The 22,864-nt window shown below is 47.7% G+C and overlaps 1 protein-coding gene across 3 annotated transcripts in view; it reads left to right on the forward strand.

Annotated features, from left to right (window-relative positions):
* The window catches only part of ZFR (zinc finger RNA binding protein), a 339,213-nt gene that overhangs the window by 203,780 nt on the left and 112,569 nt on the right, over positions 1–22,864 (forward strand). For all 3 annotated transcript variants that reach the window (XM_033933312.1, XM_033933330.1, XM_033933320.1), the window contains exon 14: positions 9,785–9,990. In XM_033933312.1, the coding sequence (XP_033789203.1) occupies positions 9,785–9,990 (206 nt within the window). The remainder of the gene's footprint in view (positions 1–9,784; positions 9,991–22,864) is intronic.

Below are 22,864 nucleotides of genomic sequence, written 5' to 3' on the forward strand. Positions count from 1 at the left end.
GATAAAGCACAGTTACTTACCGTAACAGGTGTTATCCAGGGACAGCAGGCAGATACTCTCGCAACCCTCCCACCTCCCGAGGTTGGCTTCTTTGCTAACTATCTGAACTGAAGACCACGAGGAGGGGATGCATCCTCTAGTGGAGCAGGAAGGCACGCATGAGTGGGCAGCACTATCAAGCTTTGAGATCTTCAATCAAAGTTGCTTGAAAAGCTGTCCGCAATGGGGCTCCATGGATGACGTCACCCACATGTAGAGAATATCTGCCTGCTGTCCCTGGATAACACCTGTTACGGTAAGTAACTGTGCTTTTTTAGTATCTGAGGTTTAGTGCTACATTCCCCCACCTCCTAAATTCCTAAAATCACTTATTTTTTTTTTTAATTCCTCAGTTTAGCTCCCCCGGGCCATTTTAGGCACTAAAATAGCTTCTACGGTAGCCATCTTGAATTTTCCGATTTGAAAATAAAAGGCTCTGTCTGCCTCAAAATACCTCATTTTTGCTTTAAAACAGGTGTGAAGGACTCCTCAGGCCAGGATACCTTGTGCCATATTTGTGATGGATGACAGTCTGAGGATTGTTCATATTCCATGTGCATGAGGGGGGCGGGAGCCAATTCCTTAGCCTCCCCTAGTCCCAAAAAGACCAGGTTTGGACTGAGGAGCTGCACAAATGTGTTCCCGGCAAAGCATAGCCATGATGTTGCCATATAAACTCCCATAAAGGAACTCATGAACTTTGGTCCTGGTCAGGGAACCCCTCCTTCCCCCCCCAAGAGCACAATTCCTCAGCAACAGTACCATGCGCAAGATAGGGAAGTATAGTCTAAGGAAGACTGGGATAAAATGGGCTCTGTTTCAATGCCTTTACTCTTCCAGTCAGAGTCCTCTGTATCAGGAAATGCTGCTTCATCTATGGGGGAGCTGGATCCGGATCTGGTGGAGGCCCCTGATCTCGGGGAGGACCCAACTATGCATAGGCTGTCTAAGCTATCAGTATTTTTGAAGGTGATCATGGAATTCTTCCAGGAATTAAACACTGTGAGCTTATGAGCAGCTCAAAGGTACATTCCTACTATTTTCCCTCTCATTAAGACATTACCAAAATGCTAATGGACCATTGAGAGGTCAAAGAAGGGGCCTATTCAGGTGGCCAAAGCCATGGCAAAGCTCTATCCAGTAGATGTGGAATTTATCGAATTCTTTATTTTTCCAATATTGGATTTACTTGTGGTACCGGTTACAAAGCGTACCTCCCTTCCCATTGAAGGCAGCATGGAATTAAAGATGCCCAGGCCCACAGGCTGGATTTTGTTCATAAGAAGCTCTTTGAGGCCGTAGCCTCAGGTTTGAGAGTAGCTGCAGCATCATCTTTTGTCGCCTGGGACTTGGTACTCCAAGTTGTGCTGCAATTCAGAGACTGTTGCGAGGAATCTTCAGTTTTTGCTGTCTGGAGTGGATTTCAGAGTCATGAGCAAAATGTCTCCTTTCTACCTTCAGAATGCTTTGGCTCACAAATTGGTGGGGGAATTCCTCTTCTAAGGCAACCTTGAATAAATTACCATTTAAGGGACATTTATTTACTCTTTACATAGAGAAACATAGAGTATGACGGCAGAAAAGGGCCGTCGGCCCAACAAGTCTGCCCACTCGAAGAACCCTCCCTCAACAAGAACCCTCCCTCTAAGAATTTCCCAGAGCAAACCCACTCCAAGAATCCTTCCTTTAGGCATTTCCATGGAGCGAACCTACATGTTTATCCCATCGTCCTTTGAAGTCGAGTGTGTTACTGGCCTCAACTACCTGACGTGGAAGACCATTCCATCGATCAACCACTCTTTCGGTGAAGAATTAATTTCACAATGAAATCTCCCACCCTTGAGTTTGAGCGGATGCCCTCTGGTTGCTGTGGGACCCACAAGGAAGAAGATATCTACCTCCACCTCAATACGGCCCATAAGATATTTGAATGTCTCTATCATGTCACCCCTTTCTCTGCGTTCTTCAAGAGAATATAACTGCAGCCTGCTTAGACGTTCTTCATATGGGAGATCCTTAAGTCCTGAGACCATACGCTGAACCGACTCCATTCTCTTCACATCCTTTTGATAATGTGGCCTCCAAAACTGAACACAGTACTCCAGATGAGGTCTCACCATCGACCTGTACAACGGCATTATGACTCCAGGCTTACGGCTGATAAAACTTCTCCAGATGCAAACTAGCATTTGCCTAGCCTTGGCTGAAGCTTTGTCCACCTGATAGGCAGTTTTCATATCTTCACTAATTTACACCCAGGTCTCGTTCTGCGATGGTTCTTGTTAAGTTTTCACCATTCAGGGTGTATGTTCTGCAGGGGTTATTGCTACCAAGGTGCATCACCTTACACTTTTTGGCATTAAAACTCAGTTGCCAAGTATTAGACCATTGTTCCAGTAAAAGTAGGTCCTGCCTCATAGTGTCTGGCACGGTTGTGCTGTCGGGCTCGGTTGCGCTGCCCACAATGTTGCATAGTTTAGCTTCATCCACAAATAACGCAATTTTACCTCGAAGTCCCTGAGGTAGATCCCTTACAAAGATATGAAATAGTATCGGACCCAAAACTGAGCCCTGTGGCACTCCACTGGTCACTTTGACATTTCCGAGGGAGTACCAGTTACTACTACCCTATGAAATCTGCCACTTAGCCAGTCTTTAACCCATGCAGTCAATGTATCTCCCAGACCCATCGTATTCATCTTATTTAATAACCTACGGTGTAGGACACTATCAAAAAAGCCTTACTGAAGTCTAAATACACGATATCCAGGGATTGTCCCCTATCCAGTTGTTTCGTTACCCAGTCAAAGAAGCTTATCAGATTGGTTTGACAAGACCTTCCCTTTGTAAATCCATGTTGCGCGGGGACAGAAATCCCACCCGTCCCTGCGAGGAATTCTTCCATCCCCACCCGTCCCCGCGAGGAATCCCCTCCATCCCCGCCCGTCCTATAAACTTCAGAAATAGATATTTCATTTAATTATGCTACTGAATTAAAGGCTCTGGTAGAAACCCATTTAAAAATAAGCAAAAAGACTTTATTAATTTGGAAATATTAATTGGAAAGAATACATACTTTGTAAACGGGTTTCTACCAGAACCTCTAATGTTTATAAATTTTTATCAACACAACTAATATACTACTTTATCCTGAAGCAAAAAAAAAAAAAAGAAATAGAATTTTTTTCCTATCTTTGTTGCCTGGTTTCTGCTTTCCTCATGTTTGCATTCAATTCCTTCTATCCACTATCTCTCTTCTCTCTGCGTCTTCCATTTGCTCTGTTACTGTGCCTCTCCCATTCTCCCCCCTTCCAAATTGGTCTGGCACCCATCTTTTTCCCTCCGCTACCCCCATAGTCTGGCACCTCTGTCTTCTTCCCTGCCAGCGTCTTCTCCCCACTCCCTCTTCCCCATTTCCTTTCAGTGTCCTTTTCCCCCCCCCCATCTTCCCTCTTCCCCATTTCCTTTCAGTGTCCTTCTCCCCCCCCATCTTCCCCATGTCCTGTCAGGCAGCATCCTTCTCCCCCCTCTGCCTTCCCCATGTCCTTTCAGCGTCCTTCTCCCCCCTCTGTCTTCCCCATGTCCTTTCAGCGGCCTTCTCCCCCCTCTGTCTTCCCCATGTCCTTTCAGCGGCCTTCTCCCCCCCTGTTTTCCCCATGTCCTTTCAGCGGCCTTCTCCACCCCTTTGTCTTCCCCAGTGCTTTCTGGGTCCTTCCCCCCCCCTCCTCCCGTTTTCCCCATGTCCTTTCAGCGTCCTTCTCCACCCCTTTGTCTTCCCCAGTGCTTTCAGCGGCCTTCTCCCCCCTCAGTTTTACCCATTTCCCTTAAGCGTCTTTTCTTCTCCACTCCACCTTTCCTCCCTTTCTCCCTCCCTGCCCCTTACTTTGTGGTGCTTCCCCATCCGACCGACAACAGAACAGGCCCGGTCGGACAAATCTCCCTGTCCTGTAGCCGCGAATCTAAATTACCTTCTTACAGCAGCTGGAGTATTGAAGCTGCTGCAAGAGGTAATTTAGATTCGCGGCTACAGGGCAGGGAGGTTTGTCGGCCGGTCCTGTTGTCGGTCGATCGGGGGACCTGACTGGCTGTGCACACTCCCCGGGGCGGACTGCCCCCCTCCTCTTTCGTACGCCATTGCCTTCTCCCTACCTGCCCTGCTGCACACAGCCGACCGGAAGTCTTCCCGATGTCAGCGCTGACGTCGGAGGAAGGGAGGGCTTTGCTTAAGCCCTCCCTCCGACGTCAGCGCTGACATCGGGAAAACTTCCGATCGGCTGTGTGCTGCGGCAGGGCAGGTAAGGAGAAGACTAGCCTCGCGGCTCGAGTGCACTGCGACCCAACCCCGCAGGAATCCCGCGACCCTTGGAGGTGTCCCCACGACCCTAGGGGGCGTCCCCACGGGATCCCTGTGACCCAAGGGGGGAACCCGCGGGCTCCCTGCGGGTCCCGCGGGATTCCCGTCGTCCCCGTTCCCGTGCAGCTCTCTAATCTAGAGATCACGAACAAATTTTAATTGTCTGATCATTTAATCGTACTGGATGGGGCTGTCCGTAAAGGTGATCTGTAACCTGTCGCTAAAATCGTCTGTGTACCTGAAGATTGGAGATTGGTCATTGTTATGCCGATTATTACAAAGGGTTCCAGGGGAGATCCGGGAAATTACAGTCCGGCAAGCCTGACTTTAGTGCCAAGCAAAATGGTAGAAACAATTATAAAAAATAAAATTGTGGAACGCATAGACAAACATGATTTAATGAGACAGAGTCAGCGTGGGTTCAGCTGAGGGAGATCCTTGCCTCACCAATTTGCTTGACTTCTTTGAAGATGTGAATAAACATGTGGATAAAGGTGAGCCGGTTGATATAGTGTATCTAGATTTTCAGAAGGCTTTTGATAAAGTTTCTCACGAGAGGCTCCTGAGAAAAATAGAGAGTCATGGGATAGTTGGCAAAGTTCAGTTGTGGATTAGGAATTGGTTATCAAATAGAAAACAGAGGGTAGGGTTAAATGGTCATTTTTCTCAATGGAAGAGAGTAAACAGTGGAGTGCCACAGGGGTACTTGGACCGGTAATGTCGGGGTGATGGGATGCAGAAGTTGGACATCGTAAGTTTAGACAGTTAAGCCAATAGATTATGCCAAGGTTAGTAAAGGGGCTAAAAAAATATTGAAGAGTAGCAGGGATAATATAAAGCCCTGTGGGACTCCAAATTTTTGTGAAATTGGAACAGAGGTTGAGTTATTGAAATTTACTTTAAAGTTTCGATCAGTGAGATAGGAAGAGAACCAGTGTAGTACAGAGCCAGAGACTCCACTGCTTTGAAGACAGTTAAGGAGAATGATATGATTGATTGTGTCGAAAGCTGCTGTTAGGTCAAAGGATATCAAAAGGACTGATTTGCGATGATCGTGGTAGTAAAGTATGTTTATAATGAGGCCAATTTAAAGAGAATTCATTGGAATGATTGGTGCAAAACCCCACAATTCAACCTTTTCTTTATCAGCTTCTACATATTCATCACCTTCACTTTTGTGTCTCACAATGCCACTTTTGTACTCCTTCCTATCACTGATATATCTAAAAAAGTCTTGTCTCCCCATTTTACCGTGTCAGCTGTTTTTTTCTTCCATTTGTTTCTTTGCTTTCTTGACTTCTCGACCATCATGTCTTATCTTTTCCAGATAGTTTTGCCTGTCTTCCTCTTTCTGCAATCTTTTGTAGTTTATGAAAGCTAATTTCTTATTCCTTACCTTCTCAGCTACTATTTTTGAGAACCAAAGTGGCCTTCTTTAACTCTTACTTACTTGTCTCACTAAAAGTCTTGTCGCCATTACAATAACTTCTTTCAGTTTTGCCTACTGTATTTCTACTCCTTCCAGACATTACTATCCAGGCAACAATTCCTTGACGTAATCCCCATCCGAACAAAGTTAGTCTTTTTAAAGTGTAGAATCTTTACTTTTGAATGAGCCCTCTCTATACCCATCTTAATATTAAACTACCATGCTGATCACTGGATGCCAGTTGACCACCCACTGTAACATCAGAAACACTTTACCTGTTTGTAAGCACTAAATCCAGTATGACCCCATCCTGCTTGGGTTTCTTTACCAACTACTGGAACAGTTCTCCTTGTAGAAAATCCAGGATCTCCCTACTTTTAGAAGGCCCTGTTATAGGGATACCCCAATCAACATCCAGCATGTTAAAATCACCTATTAGTAAGACTTCCTCTTTTTTAAAGATATTCTGAATGTCTGTTATTAAATTTTTGTCCACTTCTTCCGTCTGTGAAGGAGACCTGTATATCACAACAATGTAAATATATTTTCCATTCCCTCTTTCTAAATTGATCCACAGTGCCTTTCTAATCTAATCTAATCCTTAGGTTTGTATATCGCATCATCTCCACGTTCGTAGAGCTCGACGCGGTTTACAGTAGGAGAAATAGGAAGGAACTACAACAGAGGGTTAGAGGTAGAAGTGTGAAGAAAATTTAGAGGACTTGGGATGCAAAGATATAAGAGTTTCCTTGATTCCTAAGTTGGAGGGAGACTTACATTTTTTGAGAAAAGCCAGGTTTTCAGATGTTTGCAGAAAACTTGGAGAGAGCTCAAGTTCCGAAGAGGGGAGGTAAGGTTGTTCCAGAGCTCAGTGATTTTGAAGTGGAGGGAGGTCCCTAGCTTTCCTGTGTGGGAAATGCCTTTTAGCGAGGGGAAGGATAGTTTTAATTTGTGGGAGGATCTGGTGGTATTAGGGTTTGAGGAATTCCAAGAAAGAGGGATAAAGGGAGGGAGGATACCATATAGGATTTTGAAAGTTAAACAGGCGCATTTATAGTGGACCCTGGCGATTATCGGAAGCCAGTGGAGCTTGGCCAGGAGCGGGAAGACATGGTCAAATTTACTTTTAGCGAAGATGAGCTTGGCCGCGGCATTCTGAATCCGTTGGAGTCTGTGGAAGTTTTTCTTAGTTAGGCTTAAGTAGATAGAGTTGCAATAGTCCAATCTGGAGAGGATGATGGATTGGACAAGGAGGGTAAAATGTTTTTGATGGAAGCAGGATCTAACTTTCCTCAGCATGTGAAGGCTGAAAAAGCATTTTTTTACCAAAGATTGGAGGTGGTCATTGAAGGACAATGTGGAATCAATGATGATGCCCAAGACCTTGCTCGAGAACTCAAGCTGCAGAGAGGAGCCAGAGGGTAGTGGGATGGAGGTGGGTAGGTGATCTAGTTTTGGACTGAGCCAAAGAAGTCTTGTTTTGGACTAATTCAATTTCATTTGCACAGTGTGGGCCCAGGATTGTAGGTTCATTATACAAGAGGATATGTTCTTAGACAGGTCGGTGAGGTTCGAATCGGTCTCGAGGAGGACGAGGATGTTGTCTGCATAAATGTAAATTGTTTCAAGGAGGGATAGGTGGAGGAGTTTTAGGGAGGACATATAGATGTTGAAAAGGATAGGGGATAGTGGAGAGCCTTGCGGGACTCCACAATTTGGTTTCCAGGGGGAGGATGAGGTGCCATTCATGTTAACAATGTAAGAACGAGAGCGGAGGAATTTAGAGAACCAACCTAGGACTGTGGAGTTGATACCTATCTCAGAGAGTTGGTAAACAAGAATATCATGGTGAACAACGTCGAAAGCAGTGGAAAGGTCAAATTGTAGGAGGACAGCGAACTTGTTTCGAGAGTGAAGTTGTTGAACCCTTGAAATCAGGGAAGACAGTAGGGATTCGGTGCTGAAGTTAGGACGAAAGCCATATTGATAGGGTAAAAGAATAGAGAATCTCTCTAAGTATGATGAGAGTTGGGAAGAAATGATGGACTCTAGCATCTTGGTTAGGAGAGGGATATTTGCAATTGGGCGATAGCTGGATGGTATGAAAGGGTCAAGGTCAGATTTTTTCAATAGTGGGGTCAAGGCGATATGACCCATTTCTGGGGAGAAATGGCCCGACTGAAGGGCGGAGTTTATGATACAATCCTAATTTATTCCAGGACCAGTGGATTATTTCCCTCCCCCCGCCAGGGTCTGTAGGAAGCCTCAAAAGTTTAGAGGCTTTTTCTCCTCTCCCTTAAATACCTCCTCTCTGAGCATGCTCATCAGTCTTTTCTTCCTACAAAGTTGTAGGAAGCGTTGCAGCTCAGGCCTCCCTTGCACTTTCCCTGTCCAACCTGCAACCTTAATCTGATTCTTCGCTCTCTTGCTCGCCCTCAGTATGTGCCTCTAGAGCAGGTGTCTGCTGCATCTCATGCTCAAGACGGTCTTCCTGGTTGCTGTTTCCTCAACCCGCATGGTTTCGGTGCTCAGTTCCTGTCCTGCAGGGTTCCATTTCTGCTAATCTTGTAAATTCACACTTTATTTCGGGACCAATGGGTTATTACTTACCTCCTCTCTGCATGCTCACCAGTCAGTCTGAAAACAGCCAGAAACATATGGAGAGGATAAGAACAAGAGAGAGAGGGATACGGGAACACTCCAAGACAAGTAAGTATATTCTGTTCACAATTATAAATGCAAAACAGCAACAAGGGAACATAATCAAATCAGGATAACAAACATCAGTAACTTGAATGACAATAACAGTGCTAGAAGTAGAAACAAAATGCACTGACAGAATGCGCCCCAACTGGTGATGCCTCCCCCCCAGACTGAGTGCTATCTCCATTCTGATGGCACTCTAATAAAAACTGAACAGAAACACAGCTTACCAGTATTTGTAAAGGCAGACAATCGGCGTATCAACAAGTATAGGGCGGGTTCCCGGAATAAAGTGTGGATTTACAAGAAAGTATTCACAGATTTTCACCTGAATCAATTCATTGTGTTTTCAGTTTACTTCCCAAAGCCTCATTCTCATCCTGGAGAAACAGCTCTACACACTTTGAACTGTAAGTGTGTCTTGACTTACTAAATACACAGGACTTCACCTTGGCTGTTCATCTCTTTTGGTCCTAGCAGATTGGGACTACCTGTCACCAAGAGAACTATTTCCACAAGGTTAGCAGTCTATATTTCCTTTTGCTATGCTGAGGCTGGGATACAGCTCGAGGGATGCATTATAGCACACAAGGTCCGAGCTATGGCAGCATCAGTAGCTTTCTTACGTTCCAATCCCATTGATTAAATTTGCAAAGCAGCTACTTGGTACTCAGTTCGTACATTCACATCTCACTACTGTCTAGAATCCTATTCCAGACGAGATGGTCATTACGGCCAAGCAGTATTAAAGAATTTATTTTCTTCTTAATGGCCAACTCTCCCTCCATTTCAGTAAGCTAGTGAGTTCCACATGTGAGAATATGCTGCCTTGTTGTACTAGGATAAAGCACAGTTACCATAACAGGTGTTATCCAGGGAGAACATACAAATTTTCTCGCATCCCTCCCACCTCTCTTGTTTGGCTTCTTAGTTTGCATACAAAACTGAGGCACTGCGAGCCATGTCAGGTGGGAAGGCACTTGCACATGCGCTGTGCGGGTAGTCGCAAAGTTTCTGAAAACTTAAATGCAAGTACACTTTTATCACTGTCCGTACCGGGCTCTGTGTATGACATCACATATGGGAAAATCTGCCTGCTGTCCCTGGTGTTATCCAGGTTCAGCAGGCAGATATTCTCACATATGGGTGACATCATCCATGGAGTCCGGTAAGTTTGCATATGTTGCAAAAGTATGATCATGGATTAGAAAATTCACGTTTGTGTTTTGGCAATGTTAATTTTGCTCTTCTTTGTGCAGCCTCTCCGTCGCCCAGACTCTTCTGATGATCGTTATGTGATGACTAAACATGCAGCCATTTATCCAACAGAGGAAGAGCTTCAGGCTGTCCAGAAAATAGTTTCCATCACAGAACGCGCACTGAAACTTGTATCAGACTTTTTGACAGAACAAGATAAAAGCAAGGGGAAGGAAGCTGATGAGAAGAAGGATGTTAGCAAGGACAGGTAATTATTATATGTACTTTAAAAAGTTGTGGAGTAAGTGGTATCTTAATTTCACCTAGTTTTCATCTATACCTCATGTCTGCCTTATGTTTTGTTCTTCCGTATGCTATGGGATGGAAAAGTCTTGAACTGCTTTCACCTAGAAATCTAGGGTGTTAAGGCAAACCTTTACTTTCTACATTTTAATAGCTGTCGTATTTTGATTTTTATGATACATTTAGATGTTCTTCTCTTATGACAAGCAGGAGTCTCTATTTTCTTATGTGGATGATGTCATCCTGTGGAGGACCAGCTCTCCAGCTTCAGTAGAACTTCTTAAAAGTGTTGCATCATGCATACATGTGCATTTCCATCTGTCTCTGGTGCATGGGATCTCACTGATCACCATTTTCCACAGAGCTTAACAGATGTACTTTGCTGGTCTTCCCTCTCAGCTCACAGTTGGTGATACTTTATTGGTTATAATTTGAGTTTCTTAAGCGTTTCTCCAAACTGGCACAGCTTCACTGATGGATAATAGCTCACCATGACCAGCATGTGAAAACTGAGACATAAACTTTTGACTGTAGTGCAAGTGGGCTGTGCATTCCCATATACATTCAGTCTGCTCTCAGTCTCCAGCAGGTGGGGGTGTAAAGGCTGTGCAGTCTTCCCTGGTTTAATGTAGGCCTGTTGGATTTTTTTTAGGCCTACTTGTCATCATCTGTGGTGCTGGATTGAGCTTGGGGGATCCTTTCAGGGGTCCATCCAACCTTGGGGGTATCACACTCAACGGGTCGAGTCCTCCCCCTATTTCCCCAACCTCCCTGAAAAAATTTTCACTAGATGTGCCTCAGCAGTAAGCCTTGCCACCGATATTGGCAAAAGAACGAAAAGAGGCCAGACAACTCCACCTAATGTAAACAGGTGAGTGACTAAAGAGGACTAGTGCAAACAAAAAGTCACTCCAAATGGTCTTAATCAAGAAAAGTGAACACTGTTAGCTGGTTTTAGAACATATGCTCAGAAACATGAAGGCTGTAATACCGCCTCACCACCCAATCATTGCATAGTTCAATACAGTGTCACAATGTTGATATATATCTATCGTTGGATTCCACAATACCGTACAGGTTATGACTTTATCAGGTCATGTATGAAACTCATAATAAAGTTAAACTTAGCTTGAAAAATCGCTGGTTCCGACGTGCATGTTTCGGTACTGCGTCAGGGAGCCGAATGCCACTGCTGAACCCCTTCAACAAATAGAGTAATGAAGACTCACATTGATGAAATAACAGTGCTAACTTTATGCCTCCTCTGCTTCCATCAATATGAGTCTTCATTACCCTATTTGTTGAAGGGGCTCAGCAGTGGCATTTCGGTTCCCTGACACAGTACCGAAACGTGCACGTCGGAACCAGTGATTTTTCAAGCTAAGTTTAACTTTATTATGAGTTTCATACATGACCTGATAAAGTCATAACCTGTACGGTATTGTGGAATCCAACGATATATATATATATCAACATTGTGACACTGTATTGAACTATGCAATGATTGGGTGGTGAGGCGGTATTACAGCCTTCATATTTCTGAGCATATGTTCTAAAAAGTGTAGTTACTTACCTGTAACGTAGGTTCTCCGTGGACAGCAGGATAGTCAGCCACATATGGGTGTTGGCCCAACAGCTCCCAATTTGCGGATAAGCTCTCCAATAGCTCAGAGAGATTTTTTTTTTTTCTCTCTCTGAGCACGTGCAGTGCCCTGGCCCCACTGGGCATGCCCGAGCCCTACCCATTTCCCCCTGCTTCCCCCTAATCCCCAGGATGTTCCTAGCTGTGGCCGGGTCGGCCGTATGGGGAGGCGGGTGGGTGTGGCTGACTATCCTGCTGTCCACGGAGAACCTACGTTACAGGTAAGTAACTACACTTTCTCCTAGGACAAGCAGGATGAGTCAGCCACATATGGGTGACTCCCTAACCGAGGGATGTACCGACTGGACTGCGCCTTAGTGCTCTGTGCATCCTTCGCCTGGCTGTGGAGGCCGAGCCGGGCAGGGTAATCAGGCGAAGCAGGTGAAGTTGAGGAAACAAGGTTTTAGATAAAGTGCTATGTTAACTGAGCAATAATACTCACAGAACAGCGAAACTGGTCAATGACAATCAATGAACAGTGAGAAACCAACTGGTCAACAGTGACAATTCGTACTTGCATGTGAGAATTCATACTTGCCTATTCCACATTCAGTCTAGACAGGAGTGCTGGAAGACCTACTTAATCAATATCTATAACACCCTACTTGATCAGTGTTTGTCGATATTTATAACACCCTACTTGATCAGTGTTCGTCAAGGCTGTGCTCGTGGTTGCTGTCCCTCCCGGGAGGGGAGAGCCACTTCCAAGACTGCTCGGCCGAATGCATTTGGAGCGTGGAATGCTATGGCGAGGCAGTAGTGCTTGGTGAAGGTGTGCATGGAGGACCAAGTGGCTGCATCGCAGATGTCCCCTATTGGTGTGTGGTGCAGATGAGCCGTTGTGGTGGCTATGGCTCTGCGCTGGTGGGCGTGGGCTCCCACCTGCAGTTGACGCTGCGCTTTTCTATAGGTGAAGGGGATGCACTTGTATATCCAGTGCGAGCGCCTGCGTTTGGTGGCTGGAAGTCCTGGTCTGTTTTGGTCATAAGAGATGAACAATTGAGGCTTGTCTAATCTGCTGCATAGTCAGGGCCCGCACACAATCCAGGAGGTGTTGCTGAGGTGGCTGTGTGCCTCCCTGTGGGGAGATTTAAAGTGCCGGGAGGCATGCTGAAGCCACCTTCGGCAAGAATCGGGGGTGGGTTCTGGGTACCACCCTGTTCTCACGGAGGAGTGTGTCGGCCGACACGATGGTCATGGTTTTCCTGGCCAGGAATACGGGATCTGCCTCCCCCAAAGGTTTGAAGGGGTCGAGGTGAGCTGATGCGGCACCAAGTTGAGGTCCCATCCGGGCGGTGGTGGTCTGACTTGTGGGTGCCGATTGGACAGTCCCTTCATGAAATTTTGTGATTACTGGATGCCTCGACACTGGTTTGTTGTCTAGGCCAGTGTGGTATGCTGCGATTGCACTTAAGTGGACCTTGATGGAAGTGGGTTTTAGGTCCCACTGAGATAAGCTCAGTATGTACTGCAGGATGTCCAGTATGGGGCAGTTGTAGGGGTCTCACTGCGTGTCTGTGCACCGGTAGTGGAACCTTCTCCATTTCAATCCCATAGCGTTTTCTGGTTGAAGGTCTTCTGGCTGCCATAAGTGTATGCTCCACGTCTTGTGGTAGGTTCATCCTCTCATCATTCATGCGGTCAGGGCTAAGGAACGCAGGTCGTGGTGGAGAGTAAAGTTCTCGCGTTGTGTTATGAGAACTGCACTGATCGGGAGGGGGGAGAGGTGGGTGAACCGCTATCCCTTGCTGGAACGGGAACCTTGGTTGCAGGGGCCCGGACAGGGCAATCATGATCACCGTTGCTCTGTCCTGAAGGATCTTCTGCAGGACTTAGGGTATGGCGGGTAGGCGTATAAGAGTCCGTGGTTCCAACTCACAGACAGACCGTCGGGGCTGAGAATGCGATGGGTTGATCTCTTTGCGCAGAAGGTCGAGTATTTTGAGTTCAGTTCGGTTGCCAACAGGTCGATGCTCGATGTGCCCCAGGTGCTGAAGATCTTCTTTGTCGCCGCTGGGTTGAGACACCACTCGGGATCCAGCTGGTGGCTGAGGCTTTCTGCCAGGTCCTTCTGCTCCCCCGGGAGGTAAGTTGCCTGGATGGGGCATTGAATGGAGTTGGTGAACTCCCACATGCGGCAAGCTTCCTTGCATAGCGAGGCTGACCCTGTCCCTCCCTGCTTGTTGATATAGTGCATGGCCACCTGGTTTTCTGTTTGGGTGAGCACTGCCCTACCTGTCACCCATTGTTCGAGGGCATTCCCTATGGCCCTGAGCTCCAGTAGGTAGATATGGAGTGAGGACGCCTGTGCGAGGATCGAGAAGGTGTGTCCCCCCTCCATGTTTGGAGGCATCCATGGTGGTCACCAGCTGGTGACGTAGTGGTCTGGTTTCCCTTTTGCTAAGTTATCTCGGGCCGTTCACCAGTGAAGCGTCTTGTTTATGGGCTGGCGAATGGGTATTTGGGTGGTCAGAGGTTGGGTTCACTGGTCCCAGTGACGTCTGAGGTGCCCTTTCAGGGATCTCATGTGTAGTCTGGTGTGCTGGACAACAAAGATCGCAGCCGAGACACAGGAGGGAGCGTGCTGACGATGAGCTGCTGGGATGCACTGGGCCAGGGATGTCATGGCGTCGATCTGGTAGTCCCGTAGGACGGCCTTGGTCTGTGTGGTGTCGATGACTGCCCAGATGAACGATATCCCCTGGGGGAGGTATCAGGTGGGATTTCAAGTAGTTGATGAAGAACCCCAGTTCTTGGAGGAGGGTTATGGTGGTTGTCGGGGCTGCCAGCTGTCGAGATAAGATAGGACGCACACCCCTTGAAGGCAAGGATGTGCCACTGCCACGCACTTTGTGAATGCTCTTGGAGCCGTTGAGTGTCCAAGGGGTAGGACCTTGTATTGGAGGCGTCTGTCTTGGCTTTAGAAGCGACGATGCCTCCTGTGGGCTAGGTGCATGGGCACGTGAGTGTATGCATCATGTAAGTCCAGGGATACTAGCCAATACTCGGGCTGTAACAGGGCCAAGACTGTACCCAGAGAGTGCTTCTGGACTTTGTGTATGCACCTGTTGAGCTTGCAGAGATCCAGGATCGAGCGTTGGCACAAGTAGCAGGTTGGAGCTGTTGCTTGCACCGGCAAGAGCTAGAGGAATTGTGAAAAATTGTTCTTGAACTTGAAATTAAATATATTTCCTGATATTGCCAGAGACATGCGGAAAAGAAGAAAATAATTTCTGTTTTTACATCCTGGTGTCTTGCAGAATCTTTAATGCCCATCGCATGAGTGTTTTTCTACACATCTTCATTGGTTCCCTGAGGCAGAAACGAAACGTGCACGTCGGAACCTGCAAGCTGAAAATTAAGTTTGCTGAGTTTCTTTAAACATGCTTTGACGTATGCCATTTAAACAATTTGTTCAGCCCTAGTGGCCTTCTATATATAAAAATATTTTATAATTTTTATGACATGATATAATCTTTTGTCTACTTTACATGCGATGATTGGGCGGTGAGGTGGTTTTTCTGGGGTTTTCCCCAGTTTCCCCTCCATGATTCTGAGCAAAAAATCTTGTAAACCTAATTATACCAAATTAAAGTAAGGCATACTGCTTTGAGAGCCTGAGGCAGTACTAGTCTGAAAGGTTGCTTTCCCTTTAAATTTAATGTAATTTACTGTATTTTTCTGCTAACCGGCCCTTTTTTTGTTAGGTTGGGTATGGAGCAATGAGCACTTTTCAGGGGAAAAAGTGGTCTTGTTTGATGAGGATCTGGACAAGTTGGTTCAAACCTTGACTGACGTGCCCCATCTTCCTGAAGACCATGCTCATCCATCTGCTCGCTCGGGGGCGTTTACATGATTTTCCCTATTACCGCCCTGATAAGGTTGAGCAGCCTCTACAGTGTCTGCTGAAAAACCCACTTCTTCCGAGATGCAACCAGCGCCCACTGGAACCAGATGAAGGGCCCGCAATGAGTCATTGGGCTGGGTGGGTGACGGAGGGACCGCCAGAAGAGTCACAGCCCCCTGGTGGGCCCATCCAAAAGGACTGCATACACTGAAATAAACAGCTCTGGTGAAGTTGCAGAAAACTCTCAAAGTCAAGCAGTCAGAGTGTTCTCTGACAATGTGCGATAGCAGTGTCCTATGTTAATTGGATGTGGCACCAGGTTTGCATATCTGTCTGGAATCCCGTATGTTCTGTTTGTGCTGACTTTCATCTAAGCATGGCATGTCTGCTTCCAAGGCCATGATCCTCCAGATGGATACATAAGGCCATTTTGTTAGCCCCCTGTTGCTGTTAAGGCACATTCAACTAGAAGTGTAGCTTCGTTGTGCATGGAAGCTAGGACAGAGCAGATTTGTAGAGTGGCAACTTTATCTATTCTACACACATTTGCAAAGTTTAAGAAGGTGGATGTGGCAGCAAGAGAGAACTCTGCCTTTGGTTCTTCTATGTTGAGGGCCAGCACAGTCAGCCCACCCTAGATTCCTGGGACTGCTTTTGTATGCTCCACTTGTCTAGAATGTCATACCTATTGCACTGGAAAAGGAGATTATGTCCTTACCTTGATAATATCTTTCCCAGTAGATAGGTGCGTCATTCTAGAGTCCGGCCCTGTCCTTCCTGTACCTGCCTGCTTTCTCGTTCTGTTTATGCTTCTCCAAGTTGTATCTTGGATGTCCGTCATCCCTTTGGGTCCTGAAGATATAATGTTTTAGCATCTACAGGGGTACTACCTGAGCTCCTTTTGATGCTTCTGTTGGCTGTTACTTGTTTATGGAGTGTTCAAGTGTTGTTAGGTTTGAGCAGAACAATTATTTGTTTGGGAAATTTCCCTTTTTGTCCTTCACTTACTTCCGATGGAGCTCTTGTTTGCTTGGGTACTAACTGCAGGTGGCAGTAGAGCTTCCATTGAAGGAGAAGTGACACAGAAAGAATCCGGAGTGAATTCCTTCTGCATATGGCTTGCGGCCATGGAGAGATTGCCTGCTTGTCTAAAAAGGCACACCTATCTAATAATAATAATAATAATTTATTTCTTATATACCGCCAAAGCCATGGTAGCTCTAGGCGGTTTACAGTAAGAAGAGCTGGACAATCAGCGATATAGTTACAATGTAGAATCAATGAATACAAGTACAAAGAATGCAAATGCAAGAAAGCTGGACAATCGGCGGCAATGTTACAGTGTAGAAGCAGTGAATATCATAGTAGTACAGAGTAGGAGAGGTGATGAACAGAAAAGGAGAGGGGTAATGAACGGACAAATTCTTAGGTAACAGATCGGTTGAACAGTTTCGTTTTTACTAATTTTCTAAAACTAAAATAGGATGAGGAGTGGGTGATAATGTTTCCCAGCCAATCGTTCAGTTTGCCTGTCTGGAAAGCTAGAGTTCTGTCCAGGAATCTTGTGTAACAGCAGGCCTTTTTTGTTGGGTGGGAAAATATGTGGATTCTACATGTGGGCCTGGTAGTATAACCCAGATTAAAGTGGAAACCAGGTACATAGGGGCCAAACCAAAGATTGATTTGAAGCAGAGACAAGAAAATTTAAACAAAATTCTTGCTTCGAGGGGGCAGCCAATGGAGTTTTTGATAGTAGGGACTTATGTGTTCCCATTTTTTTTAAACCGAAAATCGGGCATACTGCCAAATTTTGAATAATTCGGAGTCTTTGAAGGGTTTTCTTGAACGTTCCCAAATAGATAATGTTGCAATAGTCCAGCATGCTTAGAATAGAAGACTGGACCAGTAAACAGAATGATGCTGCATCAAAGTATTTTCTGATGGTTCTTAGTTTCCATAATGTCGAGAAGCATTATCTAGTCAGTAAATCCGTGTGAGTGTCTAAAGTAAGGTAACGGTAAAGAGTCACTCTCAGGATTTTTAAGGAATCGACAATAGGGAAGTCCTGACTAGAGAATGACACGGTGGCGGTTTACCCGCGGCCACCGCATTTAGCCGCGGGTGACCCGCCGAAACGGGGAATGAAAACTAGCAGTCGCTGTAGCGACGGGGACAAAGCCATTCACCGCCCCGTGGGGCGGTGAATGGTCTTGTCCCCGCAGTGAGGCATGAAGGATCGTGCAGTCCCTGCAGCCCACACCCGCCTGCCCAATCGATCCTAATGTTTAGCCAGCTCTCTCCCTTCTCCTCACCTTAGTTTGTAGGTTTTCTTTTTTGGCGACCCGCACGCTATCAGAGAGCCGCGCACCCGCTGCTGCTCAGTTTCAATCTTCTGCTCTGACGCAACCGGAAACAGGAAGTTGCAGCAGAGCATAAGATTGAACACTGAGCAGCCGCGCGTGCGCGGCTCTTTGGGAAAGCGTGCAGGTCGCCGAAAAACAAAACCTACAAACTAAGGTGAGGAGAAGGGAGAGAGCTGGCTAAACAGTAGGATCGATTGGGCAGACGGGTGGTGGCTACGGGGACCGTGCGATTGCTCGTGTTCCCGGCTCAAACTGGAAGGAGGGAGTGAAAGGGAAAAGGATTCTGGGCCAAGGGGATGAAGACGGAAAGAAAAACCCACAGCAGGAAAGAAAGGGAAGGACAGGCAGGTGAGCCAGATGCTAGAAGCAGGGGGGGGAGGGAAGAAAGAGGGAAAAAAGCTAGATGGGGTTGAAAAGAAGAGACACACTGGTATGGAAGAGGAAGATAGGGGAAATCTGGACACAGGAAGGTAACAGAAAGAGGGGAAATTATGTGCATGGGGCATAGGGACAGAGACATAAAGGGGACATGCCATGGGGATGGTATATGGACACAGGGGGGGCAATGACAGATATATAGGGGAGATATTAGAAATGGAGAAAATAGGAGCACAGAAGCGAGATGGTTTGTGGGGATGGGACAGGGACCGAGCTCGCAGGCTCCAGTGGCTTGCACAAATTACATTGTAACGTGCCATGAAAATAAGAGGGAGGAAGGTAGATAGATAGGCCATGCGAGAGGAGCTGAAGGGTAGTAGAAAGGAACAGATGGTAAAGGAGGGAGGGAAGGGTGGTGGTGGAAAGGAATAGGACAGACATTGAAGGAGGGTGGAGAGGAACAGACCCCCAAGGGAAAGGTGGAAGACAGAGTGAGAAGAAGACAGATGCCAGACTATGGGAGAGCGGAGGGAAGAAGATGGGTGCTAGACCAATTGGGGGGGGGGTGAAGGGAGAGGCACAGTAACAGCAAATGGAAGACGTAGAGAGAAGACACACAGTGGATGGAAGGAATTGAATGAGAAGATGTGGAAAGCAGAAACCAGACAACAAAGGTAGAAAAAAAAATTATCCCAGGACAAGCAGGCAGCATATTCTTAACACATGGGTGATGTCACCGACGGAGCCCCGGTATGGACCTTTTTAACTAGAAAGTTCTAGTTGGCCGCACCGCGCATGCGCGAGTGCCTTCCCGCCCGACGGAGGAGAGCGTGGTCCCCAGTTTCTTCGTTTCCGTGGAGCGAAGAAGACGCATGTGTTTTCAATGGTCGTTGAAAAATTAATTTTTGCCTTCCCGCTCGCGTATTTTTTCACTTTTTTTCCTTTTTTCTTATCGGATTCCCTTTATTTTTGTTTTCAAAAAAAAAAAACTCGTCGAGTTTTCCTTATTTTTTCAGGCCGGCCCCGGCGGGGCCTGTTGCCACCATACAGGCCTCCGGGTTCGATTTTGCAGAGGCCGTGTTTCCATTCATGCCCCCTCAACTGGGTTTTAAGAAGTGCCAGCGGTGTGCACGCCCGATCTCCCTCACTGACCCACACAATTGGTACCTCCAGTGCTTGGGTCCAGAGCATCGGGCTGACACCTGCACCCGCTGTGCTACGCTTAAAAAGCGTACTTTGAAAAATTGGCAGATCCAGCAAAATATTTTGTTTGGTACCGGATCTGCCATGGAACCGGCTGCGACGTCGACGGCACCACAAAAGTCGGCACCGACGACATCAACACCACCGGACCCTTCCTCGGGGTCGTTGGGCCCAGGTAAGCCGGCTAAGAAGCCTCCCACTTCCCTTGAGCGCCCTCCTGCCACGGTTGCGACACCGGCCCTCCCGGCACCGCACCGGCCCCGCAAACGCTCCACTCCGATCTCGGTGAGTGCCTCATCATCGGCCTCCTCATCACCGGAGCGTAGAGCGGCACCTATGGTACAGAAGAAGAAAAAAGCGGTACCGGTGCCTCCCCTGGACGACCGCATCACGGCCATACTCCAAACACAGTTACAGGAACAGCTGCAACAACAGCTCCAACAACTGTTGCTGGCACCGCACCTTCCGGTACGGGACCGGTCCGAGCCTCACACTGTCCCATCGGTGTCGATCCCCTCGGTACCGATTAATACTTCCATGCCGGTGCTCTTGGCAGAAACACCTACAATACATACCCGTGCTGCTGCCGACCCTGTCCGGTCCCAGGAACGACATCGGTCTTCCTCACCCGGTACCGCCTCGGTGCGCTCAGGCAAATCTCTTTCAAAGACCCGCCATGCCGAGCCCTCCACACCGATGTCCAAACGTACGCACCCCGACGTTAGGGACCCAGATTTGTGGGAAGACTCCCCTCACGGTACTGAGGAGGACGCTTCGTCAACCGACGAAGAACCCTCCATGACCGACACCCTCTCCAAACCAGAGCAATCCTCTTTCTCCAAATTCCTTAGGGAGATGTCAGCAGCTCTTTCCATTCCCTTAGAGTCCGACTCTAAAAAGTCTCAGGCTTTCCTCGATGCCCTAGACTTTGAGCAACCTCCCAAAGAATTTCTGAAGTTGCCCGTCCACGACATCTTACGGGAAACTTTCTATAAAAACTGGGAAGCTCCCCTCACGATTCCTGGAGCCCCTCGTAAATTGGATAGCTTGTACCGGGTTATTCCAATCCCAGGGTTTGATAAACCTCAATTGCCCCACGAGTCCCTCCTGGTGGAATCTACTTTGAAAAAATCTCAGGGTTCCAGTGTATATGCCTCCACCCCTCCTGGCATAGAGGGAAAGACCATGGATAAATTTGGTAAGCGCCTTTTCCAAAATGCCATGTTAGCCAATAGAGCCAACAACTACACCTTCCACTTCTCCTTCTACATGAAGCATCTGGTGCAACAGCTCTCCTCCTTACAGAAATACCTTCCTGAACGTAAGGTCCCTCTTTTCCAGCAACATATTTCCAGCCTCCTCCAACTCAGGAAATTCATGGTTCGCTCCATCTACGACTCATTTGAGCTGACCTCTCGCGCATCTGCCATGGCGGTGGCCATGAGACGTTTGGCATGGCTGAGAGTCTCTGACCTGGACATTAAACACAAGGACCGCCTGGCTAACGCACCTTGTCTGGGTGATGAACTCTTCGGAGAGTCCCTGGACTCAACAACCCAGAAACTCTCAGCACATGAGACCAGGTGGGACACTCTGATTAAACCTAAAAAGAAGACTCCACCTGCTCGCACCTACAGACAGCAGTCTTCATACCAGCGCAGGTTCTCGGCCAGACCTCTCAACCCGCCTCAACAGCAGCCCCGCCGACCTCGTCAACAGCATCAATCTCAGGCTCGCTCACAGTCTCACCAACCTGCCAAGCCTCTCCCTCCGTCAAAACCATCTCAGCCCTTTTGACTTTTTCCTCCAGGGCATAGCCAGTCTCCCATCATCATTGCCTCTTCCTCAGCCTATCGGAGGTCGCCTCCAAATCTTCCTCAGCCGTTGGGAGGTCATCACATCAGACCAATGGGTCCTCCACATCATTCGCCACGGCTACTCTCTCAACTTCCAGACTCTTCCACCAGACAATCCTCCCGTTGAGTCTGCTTCTCACTCCTCCCAAACCCCCCTCCTCCTGAGGGTGGTCCAATCCCTCCTTCTTCTCAATGCCATTGAAGAGGTGCCTCCGGACCAAAGGGGTCAGGGATTCTACTCCCGCTACTTCTTGGTTCCCAAGAAGACAGGAGACCTTCGTCCCATCCTCGATCTCAGGGACCTCAACAAGTGTCTGGTCAAGGAGAAGTTCAGAATGCTCTCCCTTGCCACGCTTTACCCTCTTCTCTCTCAACACGACTGGCTATGTTCCCTGGACCTCAAAGAGGCCTACACTCACATCCCAATCAATCTGACTTCACGTTGCTACCTACGGTTTCAGATACAGCACCGTCACTATCAGTACAAAGTGCTACCTTTTGGCCTCGCTTCATCGCCCAGGGTGTTCACCAAGTGCCTTATTGTGGTGGCGGCCTTCCTCAGGTCTCACAACCTCCAGGTGTTCCCCTACCTGGACGATTGGTTGGTGAAAGCACCTACGTCAACACTTGTGCTACAAGCCACGCATCACACCATCTCTTTCCTCCATCTCCTGGGGTTCGAGATCAACTACCCCAAGTCGCATCTGCTTCCCACACAGCGACTTCAGTTCATTGGAGCAGTTCTCGACACCACACTAATGAGGGCGTTTCTCCCCTCCGACCGTCAATGGACCCTGCTCCACCTCTGTCGTCAGGTGCTCCTTCATCACTCCATTCCTGCCCGACAGATGATGGTCCTCCTGGGCCACATGGCCTCGACGGTCCATGTGCTTCCTCTGGCGCGACTCCACCTAAGGACACCTCAATGGATTCTTGCCAACCAATGGTCACAGACCACGGATCTTCTTTCTCATCCCATCTCTGTGACATCGTCTCTTCGGCAATCTCTTCAATGGTGGTTGAACTCCTCAAATCTTTCCAGGGGTCTACTCTTTCATCTACCCCCTCACTCCATGATCATAACCACGGATGCCTCCCCCTATGCGTGGGGAGCTCACCTGGGAGATCTACGCACCCAGGGACTCTGGACCCCTCAGGAGCGTCAACATCACATCAATTTCCTGGAACTCAGAGCCATGTTCTATGCTCTCAAGGCCTTCCAGCACCTTCTCTGCCCTCAGGTTCTTCTCCTGTGCACAGACAATCAAGTCGCCATGTACTACATAAACAAGCAAGGAGGCACCGGATCTCGCCTCCTTTGTCAGGAGGCTCTCAGCATCTGGACCTGGGCCACGGCCCGCAACCTCTTCCTCAGGGCTGTCTACATTCAGGGCGAACAGAACTCCCTGGCCGACAATCTCAGCCGCATCCTTCAACCTCACGAGTGGACTCTGGACCCTTCAACACTCCACTCCATCTTTGCTCGCTGGGGCACTCCGCAGGTGGACCTCTTTGCAGCGCCTCACAACCATCAGCTGCCCCAGTTCTGT

Source organism: Geotrypetes seraphini, chromosome 1 (assembly GCF_902459505.1).
Source record: "Geotrypetes seraphini chromosome 1, aGeoSer1.1, whole genome shotgun sequence".
NCBI classification, from domain to species: domain Eukaryota; kingdom Metazoa; phylum Chordata; class Amphibia; order Gymnophiona; family Dermophiidae; genus Geotrypetes; species Geotrypetes seraphini.